This window comes from Anser cygnoides, chromosome 3 (assembly GCF_040182565.1).
Source record: "Anser cygnoides isolate HZ-2024a breed goose chromosome 3, Taihu_goose_T2T_genome, whole genome shotgun sequence".
Taxonomy (NCBI): Eukaryota; Metazoa; Chordata; class Aves; order Anseriformes; family Anatidae; genus Anser; species Anser cygnoides.
The window spans coordinates 117,947,551-117,959,291 of record NC_089875.1 but is presented as its reverse complement, the minus strand read 5'-3'; the positions used below and the strand labels follow the sequence as shown (position 1 = coordinate 117,959,291).

Here is an 11,741-nt window from a genome sequence, read left to right as displayed (position 1 = left end):
CATAACCTAAGAATCAGTATCTGACTTATCCCCTGTTAATAGTTAAATCCTAGCGATGTGTGGAAAGAATGACAGACACAGTGCCTTTTTACCTGCTTATGGAGGTATAGTAGAAACGTGCCAATTAGCACACAGCTGGACATAAGCCCTGGACTTTTTCTGGGACGCCATCCAAGTAAGTGAAACGATCTGATCTTTCTTCCAGTGACCCCAGTGGCAGCAGCAGACTCAAGGCCAGACGGTATGAGAGCAGGTTTGCTTTAGCTCCTCTTCCAGGTTCTCAGCCAGGTTCTTATGTACCTTTCCTCCAGGTCTCTGCATCCCCAGTCCTTGGGAGGCTGACTACTCTCCTCTGCCTTTCGGCAAGTCTCTGCAGGGATCATGGCGTTTTTAAGAGTCAAGGACAAAGGACTCAGACGGGGCACCTTAGGTCACACAGCCTCCACATTCTTGTCTCGAAGCCATGTACAAGTTTCTGCTAGAAAGCTCACCCAAACACTGCCCTGAAGGCTGCAGGTCCTCTTCCCCGGTCAGTCTCAATGAAAGCCCTGGATGGTTTCTTCTGCATGGCTTCTCCTTTTAGCACTCTCTGAAATTCTGGGATACACAAGTCAGACTGCACCTCAGCCATCTTTCCTCAACAAGCAGAGGCCATCTTTTCTCTATTTCCCCCTCAGCCTTGGTTCAACACTCAGAGATAATCCTACAAGCTCTTCTCTCAGTCTCTCTTCCTGAAATGATTACTCTTGGATGTCAAAAGCAAGTGCCACTGATAAAGATAAATGAATCCAGGCCCTACTGTGCAATGTTAGGTCAACCTGCCTGAATAGATGACCTCCAGAGGTCCCTTCCAACCTCAATATTCTGTGAAAATCAAGAACATGAGTTATCTGATCATTTTCAGCTTCTGATTTTTGAAGGTAAGGTGGCCTCCAGGTGCCCCTTGCCCTGCTCTCGCTTTAAAGGAAGCTTGGGCCTCAGATCAATACATCCGTCACCACTTGGTCAGATCAGTGTGACTCCACGTTTCACTCTGAATACCACCTAGATCAAAGATGTGTGTGCCTCAACAAATTATTCAGCTAGCTCAGAGGACAGTGCACAGAGTTTTTCCTTTCTTAAGCACTCCTGATTAAGGCAGCTTTACACTCTAGGGCCCACAGCACACCAGGGCCATAAATCCACATTCAGGTTACTCAAGAGGAATCTTCACAACAGTCTTAGCTCCCCTCTCAGCTAAACTTCTGTTCTTGGCAAAATCTGACATCCCCAACATCTTCCATAAAGGAAAGGGAAAGCCTGAGCTTCTTCTCTCTTCTCCTACTTCATGCCAGTCGGTCCAAAAAGAAACTTTGCTGTGGCTCTCTTAGCCTTAGAAACCCAAATTCCTCTGTGTTACTGCAGTGGTTATACCATTTACTTAGCAACTGAGCACACTCCAAAACTGAAAGTGAGAGCAAGAGATCTCTCTGCCTAATGCTAGGACCTGAATGTTATGTCCCTCACTTTGCAGTCTCATCTCCCCTGGCTGTTGACATCAAAATGGATAAGGAGAGATCTGAATGTCAGAGTAAAGGCCTCTGAGGACCAATCTCACTGACCTCAGCAGTGATAAGAGGGCAGCTTTAGGTTCTCTAACCTTCTTGAGGAGGAACAGTAATGGATCAGCTATAAGTATAGCAAGCTATAAGTAATAATAAGATCAGCTATAAGTATAGTATAGAAAGAGGGAAAATTGGGAGAAAACAGGAACCAGTGGGCATAATCTGAATTAAGGGATGTGAATATAATTTTACAGTGATAAAAAATAGACAGCCTTGGGTATATGCCTGAGGAAAGCTTGGCAGTTTTCAAGAAGATGATGAGACAGCAATGCTTAAGACCATAGCATAAAGCATTTAAATGAAAAGGTTGACCCTTGCATCTCCTTTGTAGACACGCTTCACTAGTTCTCAGTGTCTCTCCTTTGTGGACTAATGCTTTCAGTCTCAAAGTTCAAGGCACTGTTTGAGTTGCTATTTCTAAATTTACACCCCCAGAAATCTCTACCAATGTACGAGACTCATTGTTAATTCCCTCATTAAACAGTAACCAGGATAGCGTAAAGTGAGTGTATATGTTGGTGAGAGTGCTAAGTAGGTATTTTTCAATGGTAAAATCCCAGAAGGGAGCTGAAACTTCTACCATTTCTTAGAGGTTAAGCTCATACCTCTATAGGTGTAGAAGTGCCATTACTGCTTGAAACAACTTCTGACAGGAGATTGTTTGAATTTTCATCTCCTCAGCTACGCCTTTGCTGAAAGATAATGGATTGGGCCAGCCTTGTTCCTGTGGGGTTACTGTTTGTCCTCATTCTCCTGCTGATTGTGAAAAGACAATATTTCTGGAAGAGCCATGTGAATAAGAACCTTCCCCCAGGACCCAAGCCTTTACCCATCATTGGAAATCTTCACATCTTGGACTTGAAGAAACTTGACGGGACAATGATAAAGGTAACTTCTGTAGTTCTATTTCTCAGAGCTCTCATTCTAAGGCAGAGTTATAGATAAAGTTTTCTCAAGGAATGGAAATCACAAACACAACAGGATTTATTCTCTGCAGAACTGCTATTCCTATTATATGATATTGTGTTGGTGTGGGGGAATTGGCTTCCAGCCATATTAACAAGAGAATTGACCTACTTCTGTTGAACACAGGAAATGCTGGGGCTCTCCAGGCAAGGGTAACTAGAAGAGAGGGGCCGTGGATCTCTTGTTCTTAAAGGAAATTCCACCAGCAACTGCTGAAACATTTAGGGAGGAGAACAGAGCTTTTTGGAAGATGTTTGCTAGATTCAGCCATCAGGGAACTGACAGCAAACAAATTCTTGATCCTCTCCCTTGATGGAAAAATCTTCCTGGTTTCCCAGAGCAAACTAGGAAACAAACTAGCACTGCTTGTTCTTTCATACCTTGTAGCAGTAAAGTCCAGGATTTTGGGGAAGATAGTCTTTGACAGTCAGATAGGGTATGATTTTTGGTGTAGACTCACTGTGCTATTCCTCAAAACCACAAACAGCAAATCTAAGTGTTACAGGGAGTTCTTGTATCCTACCATGTACTACCACCTTGGAAATCAGTCTTCTTTTGGGTAGGTGAACATTTCCAGCTGTCCTCTGTGAGTTCTCTGCTTCTAAATCAAAAGTTAGAGAGACAGTACAGTGGACACAGTTAGCCTCCTAAAAGTCAAATATCTAGTAGAGAAATCAAATATCTGACAGAAGATTACAGACCCCATTGTGATTCTTTGTATTTATTCACAATAGCTCCAATATTTGTATGACAAATTCTCAATATTTTGGGCAGAGGATGAAAAGCCAGTACCATGTGAGAAGAACATTGAACCCGATGAAAAACAAGTATTTTTAACCTTCCTGAATATCATCTTCTTGCTTTCTTTCATCCCACTAGCTGTCTGAAACATATGGCCCAGTGTTCAGAATTCAAATGGGACCAAAGACAGTGGTGGTGCTATCAGGATACGACACAGTGAAGGAAGCTCTGGTGAACCATGCAGATGCATTTGCAGGGAGACCTAAAATACAAATAATCAAAGAAACAGCAAAAGGAAAAGGTGAGTGCGCTGTTCTGTTCCCCGTACACCTGCCTTCTGCAAAGAAAGATAACAGGATGAGGTTTTCTCCATGAAAAGGGGAATGCTGAACCTCTCACTTTGTTTTGCTATGCGTTTGAAACAATTTGAGTGGTGTGTGGTGATATCTATCAAGGATAAGAAGAGATGATATCCTTAATTTACACATAAACACCTCATTTAGAGGTCTGAACCAGCTGCTGAGACTTAGGGATGTTATGTTGAGGAGCTGTGCAATGGGTTGACTGTCACTGGCAGACAGACAGACATTTGCACTAACACTCCAGCTGCTCTCTCACTTCCCCTCCTCAACAGGACAGGAGGAGAAAATAAGATGGAAAAGCCTTTGGGTCAAGATAAAGACAGGGAGATCACTTACCAATTGCTGTTATGGGCAAAACAGATTCAGCTTGGGGAAAATTAATGTATTGTCAAATAAATAACAGAATAGGATGATGAAAAACAAAGACAAAGCAAAAGCACCTTCACCCAACCCACCCCTCCTTCATAAGCTTAACTTCACTCCTTAGCTTCTGAATCCTCTACCTCTTCCCCACCCGAAGCAGTGCAGGGGAATGGGCAATGGGGAGTTGCAATCAATGCACAGCACTTCATTTCTGCCACTCCTTCCTCCTCACACTTTTCCTCTGCTCCAGTGTGGGGTCTCTCCCACAGGCTACAGCCCTTCATGAACTGGTGCATTTCATGAAGGGCTCAGCTTTGGCCAACAGTCGGTCCAGTTGGTAGTCAGATGGAACTGGTCCTGACACCAGGACAGGCCCTGGCCTCTTCTTACAGAGCCACCCCTGCAACCCCTCTCTCTACAAAAACCTGGCCACATAAACCCTAAACAAACTAGCAGAGAAGTGTCTGTTATATCAGTAGCACTACCTCAAAATACTTCTGTGAGATTGATGTTATTGAAGGCCTATTTAAAAAAAAAAAAAAAGTTTAATTTACATTTTTCTCTTTAAGGGAAAATAAACAATAATTCAAGACCTTAGTTTTTTTCGTCAGAGGGACCCCACTCTTGCTCTGAGTTCTTCTGGGCAGAATATACTCTCTACAGATGTTAGACACTGAACAAGAGCTTTTGATTCCCATAAATATTGATGGAATACATGGAAATAGGGACATGAGTAACTAATATGTCATTAAATGTCAACCTATCTGTAAATATTTTCTTTCCTCCCTAGAAACAGTTTCTTGAACAGGACTACAAAAGAATAATGATAGGTGTAATGAAAGTTAATAGCAGTGTCATCTTGACCAAAACTTCTCTGAATATACCACTGAGGATTCTCTGCAGCCATTCTAGGATGTATAGGGGTGACTCCCATGACAGAGTGAGGAAATTTTCCAAACTGGTGTCCATGACACAGGTTCTCATTCAGCCCCTATGGTCACTGAAGGAACATGGGCGCTCTCGAGGGGGAAGGATTTGTCAGCCCAAGGGAGACATCTAACATGAAAGAGCATACCCGTCATCCCAGGAGATGTCCCAGAGACACAAATCCAACTCTAAACCAAATTGAGCAAAAGTGTCCTAATGTCTCAGAACACATCAGACACCATGTGAATTCAGAACAGTGGCTACTTCCCTCAGAGCATTCTCCTGACATATTTTTCCTTTCTTTTCATTTACATGGAGACACAATCTATTTTGAGAGCAGCAGAGTGATTTCCCTGTCCTTATCTCAACCCATGAGCCTTTCTTCATCTTATCTTCTCCCCCTGTTCTTTTCAGGAAAGGGACTGAGATATGAGCGTGGTGGACCTTAGCTGTCCATCAGTGTGAAACCACCACAGCGTAGATGAGGAATCTGCTGAAAATTCTGTTTATGTGCTTTCATTTTCAATTTCAGGAGTTATATTTTCTTATGGAGAAAACTGGAAAGTAATGCGAAGATTTACTCTTACAACCTTACGAGACTTTGGAATGGGAAAGAAGGCCATAGAGGATCGTGTTGTAGAAGAGTACGGATACCTGGCAGATGTCATTGAGTCACAGAAAGGTGGGGAGATTACTACCTCCATAACATGTCTCTGACTTTTCTCAGAAAACATTTTCAGGAATGCCAAGATTCAAGGGAGAGGCTTAGAACACTTTCAGAGATATACCTTTTTCCAGCATCTGTGCTGGATGATGAGTTTACATGAGTTCTGTCTTTATCCCTGTCTCTCTACCTGGCAATTGCCTGACATGCAAATGAAAACATTTATTGAGGCTCTGGAAGTCAAACATGGAGGCAAACAGCACTGTTGAGGAAAGGGATTTGTTCCTCCCCGTGCAGCACCTCTACAAATTACAGTCTTTGATTGATCAAAGAGCAAAGGGAGAAAAGCACAAGGCAACTGCAAGGACTTGCATATCTAGACTGAAAAAATCATTGTCCCTAGAGGCACACGTCTGGGAAATCCCTCCCAGCAGGAGACAGAAGATCCAATTATAGATGCCACCATCATCATCCAGGATTGTTTCTCACTAGTCTCAGTTACCAAGAGCAGGAATTAGAATGGAATCATAGATTCATAGACTCGTATAACGTTTTGGATTGGATCATCTAATCTTAAAGATAATCTAACCCAACCCCCCTGCCAGAGACAGGGGAACCTTCCACTAGATCATGTTGCTCAAAGCCCCATCCAACCCAACCTTGAACCTGAACTTGACTTTCCCCCAGGGATGGGTCATCAACAACTTCTCTGGGCAACCTGTTCCAATGCCTCACCACCTTCTGAGTGAAGAATTTCTTCCTAATATCTAATCTAAAACTATCTTCTTTGAGTTTTAAACCATTACCCCTTGTCCTATCACTTGTCCTATCACTACATACCCTTATAAAAAAATAAAATAAAAAGTCTGTCTCCATCTTTCTTATAAGCCTTCTTCAAGTATTGAAAGGCTGCAATAAGGTCTCCGTGGAGCCTTCTCTTCTCCAACCTAAGCTACCCCAGCTCTCTCAGCCTGTCTTCCCAGGAGAGGTGCTCCAGCCCTCTGATCATTCCGTGACTTCAGCAGGCAGCTTTTTAAACCAAGTAGATTTGCCATGAAAACAGATTTCTATATCATCATGCTAGTTAGGCTTCAAGTCCCCACCTCGATGCCCTGAAAGCAGGAGCTATGTCCAGCTGCAAAGTTGCACCAGAGGGACCTACATACTGTAGAACTGAGAGCCCCAGCAGGAAAGAATGAGTGACCAAGAGCTACTTCTTTAGGAAATTTGACTTAAATGTTCTAGACAAGCACAGTCCAGTTCTCAAATATTGGTAAAAAGGGACTGCCCAGGATAGCACTAACAGGGGAAGTAGCAATTGCTGAGAGTTTTCCTTATACTTGGAAATTTTAAGACCATGTATGACCAAGAAGAGCAGAACTGGGGAAGGGCCATAAAGACCCAGGACCACAATGGTCTTGAAGAAAATGGAGAGGAGCACAAAAACTCACTTTCAGTCTCAGGTCTCTTAAAAGCTTTTGGTGACTTGTGAACCAGGAGATGGGGGAAACTTTCTTCCTGACAACTCTGTGCCTATCGTATCCCGGACTTTCACAAAGCCTCTGCATGCTACTGTAATATTTTAATTAATTACAATAACCATTGACTATGTTGTTTGCACCACCTTTTCCTATGCTAGGGAAGCCCCTTGAGATGACTCTGATAATGAATGCTGCTGTTGCTAATGTCATTGTATCCATATTGCTTGGAAAACGGTATGACTATGAAGACCCCACATTCAAAAGACTCCTGTCATTGATGAATGAAAATATAAGACTTTTTGGAAGGCCATCAGTTTCGGTAATTCATACTGTTTGAATGTTGCTCTTCAAAATCACATGCTACACAAAGCATTAACAGTACACTTACCTCACTCCTGATCAGTGCAATTCAGTTATCTGTACATGACAAATGCATTTTGAAATGGCAGAAAGAAGACCTCTGGTGCTAGATGAATTTCTCTTAGCAGCATAGACTGGAGATTACAAGTTCCTCATTTCATGAAGAAGAACTGAAGAACATGCAATACAATACAAGGAGCGTGTCCCCAAGTGATAGAAGTTGATCATTATTCCCCATCTCCCATACAAACAATATAAAAAAAAATGTGAACGTCTGTAACTGTCTCTTAAATAGTAACTGTCCCTTGATACATCCAATTCCAATAATGTGGAGAGGGAGGGATGAATTCTCTTGGAGTGGACAGCTAGAAAACTGTGTCAAGGACATATAAACATTGGATTTCTAGGCCACCATCAGCTAGTGTGATTAATATATACTGTAAGAGAGAATAAATTTAACCATTTACATAGCTGGCCAGAGAAGGAGGACAAAGCGTGTTTTGCATCATGAATATAAGACTATACACCTTTTTCTGTACGGGCTTTTGTTAATACATACTGTTGAACAGTGGTACATTTACTTAGCAGCTGCTTTTTCTTCTTCTTCATCTCTGCATCTTGTAGCTGTACAATATATTCCCAGCCCTTGGATTCTTCCTGAAGGACCGCAAAGCTTTTCTTAAGAATGTGAAGGAAGTCAATGCTTTTATCAAGGTTACTTTCATAGAACATCTTAAAGTCCTGGACAGAAATGACCAGAGGAGCTTCATTGACGCTTTCCTGGTCAGACAACAAGAGGTAATTGAATCCCAGAAGCTCCTTCAAATCTCTTCACTTTCCTTTCAAGTCTTTACAGCTCAATAAGTATTCTTCATCAGAGATCTAGCATGTGCTAAAGTCCTACTAAAAACTGTGCTAGAGTTGAAAGACTGTGCCTTTATTTCAGCTAGAAGATAAAATAATCACAGGCAAGCATCTTCCCTGTGTCCCCATTAATTTATAAGGAAAATACAAAACCGAGCAAAGTATGAGAAGAAATATTTACTTGTAGTTTAAAATCCTGTTCTGTACCCCAGCATTTCTGATTCTTTTTTATAAAATATTGTCCCCCTTCATAGACGCATACCCTGGGAAAGCTCTAGGACTCTTCAGCACATATTTCTTGTTTTCAGTTGACATCTCACACAAAATTTTATATACCTGCTTCCACAAAAAACACACTTTAGTTCTACAGGTCTTGTAAAAATGAAGCAGGGTTTGTACCCACAAATGTTGGCCACTGGAACTCAGAGGAACATGAACCATCTTCTAGGGTTGGTTTTTGTTTGTTTGTTTGTTTGTTTGTTTGTTTGTTTTGGTGCTAGGGGAAGGTAAAGGCAATATCACAATGAACCAAGTCCCTGGTACCTCTTGAGCTCACATGAAAGCCCAGGCCTGGCAGCAAATCTGTTCTTCCCAAGAAATTTCGTTCTGTAATATGCTCTGCTCCATGACCCAGGAAAAGAAAAACTTGATTTAATTATTTGGGTGGCCCCAGTCATTCCTGTTATTACTGAAATTAACCTTGCTGACTTGATTGTGTGTTCTTGTGGGCAGCAGAGACAGTCCAAGCACTTGGTGCTTCAAGGCTCAGCTTATTACAGATTTCTCAAGGCATCACTTCAAAACCTTCTCCTTTGAAATTTTAACTCCTCCCTAAGGCTTGCATATGACTTTTTTTTCCTGTTCTCTGATGAAAAACCACCTTCTCGAATCTTTAACCAGATGATAAAATTATTGTTTCATTTCTCCAGGAGAATGGAAAGGACAATGGGTTTTTTGATAATGAAAACTTAACTGAGGTTGTGAGAAATCTGTTTGCAGCTGGTACAGATACCACATCCACCACTTTGCGCTGGGGCCTTCTGCTCATGATGAAATATCCTGAAATTCAGAGTAAGTGGAAACTGGGCATCCAGTGGCTTCCTTCTCATCAGGTCACCTTGAATGTGACTTCAGACTAAACAGGGTTGAATAAAAAAGTGAATTCTCCATATCCCATTATTCTAACAAGATAAAGAGATGTTCAAGCAGTCTGTATGATCCATGTTTCTTTCACAGAAAAAGTCCAAGAAGAGATAGAGCAAGTGCTAGGATCAAACCCCCCACGTACTGAGCATCGGACTCAAATGCCATATACAGATGCTGTTATCCATGAAATTCAGAGGTTCGCTAACATCCTGCCATTGAGCCTGCCTCATGATACTACTGCAGATGTCAATCTCAAAGGCTATTTCATTCCCAAGGTGAGATGCCAGGAGCACTCCTTTCCTTCTCTCCGTCCCCAGTGCATCCCCCCTTCAAGTCTGGCATCCAGGGATGCTTGCTCACTGCAGGGTTCTCACACACTCTCACTTTGTCAGGAGTTCCCCAGGTAAAGTGTGTTTATTCAGCTCCAACACTCATCATCACTCCGATGGCCACACCACCACCACTGTCAATGTAGTAACTGCTCTGCCTTGGCTTGCAGGGAACCTACATCATCCCCTTGCTGACTTCTGTCTTGCGAGACAAATCCCAGTGGGAGAAACCAGACACCTTCTACCCTGAGCACTTCCTCGACTCGGAGGGGAAGTTTATAAAGAAAGATGCTTTCATGCCTTTTTCAGCAGGTACCTTCTATTCCATTTTTAGGGCTCTGGAAGGAACCGGGCATCCAAGAATCCTTCCTTCCCACTGGAGTTGCTCTCCTTTCCTCTCCTCGCCTCGCCTCGCCTCGCCTCGCCTCGCCTCGCCTCCCCTCCCCTCCCCTCCCCTCCCCTCCTCTCCCGCTCCTCGCTTCTTGCTCCTCTCCCTTCTCTCTTCTCTCCTCTCTTCCTTCCACCTTCTAACTTCAATGGTCCAGCTTTACCAAAGGACCAGGACTTTTAATTCACCCCAGTAGAGCTTAAAACCCCCACAACTACAGAAGCAGCTCCCACTGACTCTCTTACGGTCCATTCTGCATTTCATTCCAGGACGGAGGATCTGCGCTGGTGAGACTCTTGCCAAAATGGAGCTCTTCCTCTTCTTCACCAGCCTCCTACAGAGGTTCACCTTCCATCCTCCCCCAGGAGTTTCCACCTCAGACCTGGACCTCTCCCACACTACTGGGCTTACCGTTCCCCCAGTGACTTATGAGGTCTGTGCAGTGCCACGTTCCTAGGGGCTTTCTCAGCCATCTTCTTTCCCTGAAACACCCAGATGAAATATTTTAGTCTGTCTCTAGTCCCACGTGTGAAGTGTGGTACTTCTGAATCTGATAAGGGATGTTTAGCCCAAGTACACCTTGAATCACGGCAAGAGGTATGTCACACACCATTACAGCAGGCGGCAGTCCTGACATTCAGCCACTCCTTGAACGGGCAAATTGATGGTCTTTGTGAGGATGAATCCCATGATGGGATAGCAAAGTCCATTTCATTCAGTCCATTCCTACACCACTGCATGTTGCCCTCAAGGAAAGAGGCTGAGGCTGGACTCTGGGCCAGAGCTCACAGGGTCCTGCACAGATCACACACACACAAGTCCTCTCCCCTTCCACACCTCCATCACACCTGTGTCCAAACTGCCCAGTGAAAATGATCCATTACACATTTTGTTCCGACACCAGTGCCCTGAATGCATGCACACACACACAGAGAAATGTAGAGAATTATATGTATGCTGATGAGAATGACAAAAACACAGAAAAACAATAAATCACTCTCTATTTCAAATCAAACCATTGCTGGTGTCATTCTTCAAAGCTGGAAGATCTTCTTTGGCACCTGAAATGGCTTCTGAGAAAGTACCTATGTCTGGAACAGACAACCAGTGCTGTGCTTCCAGTGGGAACTGGGCAAACCAGTCCTTCCTTGGTGCCCCCTAGGCCCCTCCAACTTCCTTATTAACGAACCACGCTGTAGCTTTTTAGTCTCAAGAACACCTGAAAAATTACCTAGTCTTTCTGGACTTCAGTAAAGCTTTGACACTGTGTGCTATAAGATCTCCATAGAGAAATAAAGTATGGGCTGGATGAGCAGACAGTGAGGTGGGTTGTGAACTGGCTGAATGGATGGGCCTAGCGGGTAGTGGTCAGAGGTGTAAAGTCTAGTTGGAGGCCATAATGAGAAGAGCACCCAAGGATCAATACAGGGTCTGGGACTGTTTAACATAATCCTTAATGATATAGATGAGGTGGGAGAGTGTACCTTCAGAAAATTTGCTCTTGACACAAAACTGAGGAGTGACTGATATGCCAGAGGGTCGTGAT

General features: G+C 43.3%; 1 protein-coding gene across 1 annotated transcript; it reads left to right on the top strand.

Moving 5' to 3' along the window:
• Positions 1 to 2,125: 2,125 nt before the first annotated feature.
• LOC106038207 (cytochrome P450 2K6-like) lies at positions 2,126 to 11,210 on the top strand. The gene is made up of 9 exons (XM_066995065.1): positions 2,126 to 2,492; positions 3,450 to 3,612; positions 5,496 to 5,645; positions 7,267 to 7,427; positions 8,093 to 8,266; positions 9,262 to 9,403; positions 9,569 to 9,753; positions 9,978 to 10,119; positions 10,465 to 11,210. Exons 1-9 carry the CDS (start codon positions 2,307 to 2,309, stop codon positions 10,650 to 10,652), a joined length of 1,491 nt encoding a protein of 496 aa, XP_066851166.1. The 5' UTR covers positions 2,126 to 2,306; the 3' UTR covers positions 10,653 to 11,210.
• The last annotated feature ends 531 nt before the right edge of the window (positions 11,211 to 11,741 follow it).

What these genes read in the sequence shown, in the direction of transcription:
- LOC106038207 (XM_066995065.1), top strand. Translation starts at nt 2,307, where the DNA reads ATGGATTGGGCCAGCCTTGTTCCTGTGGGGTTACTGTTTGTCCTCATT. An exon ending in TTGACGGGACAATGATAAAG is followed by an intron (nt 2,493 to 3,449) that starts GTAACTTCTGTA and finishes TCATCCCACTAG; the next exon opens with CTGTCTGAAACATATGGCCC. An exon ending in TGTCATTGAGTCACAGAAAG is followed by an intron (nt 5,646 to 7,266) that starts GTGGGGAGATTA and finishes TTCCTATGCTAG; the next exon opens with GGAAGCCCCTTGAGATGACT.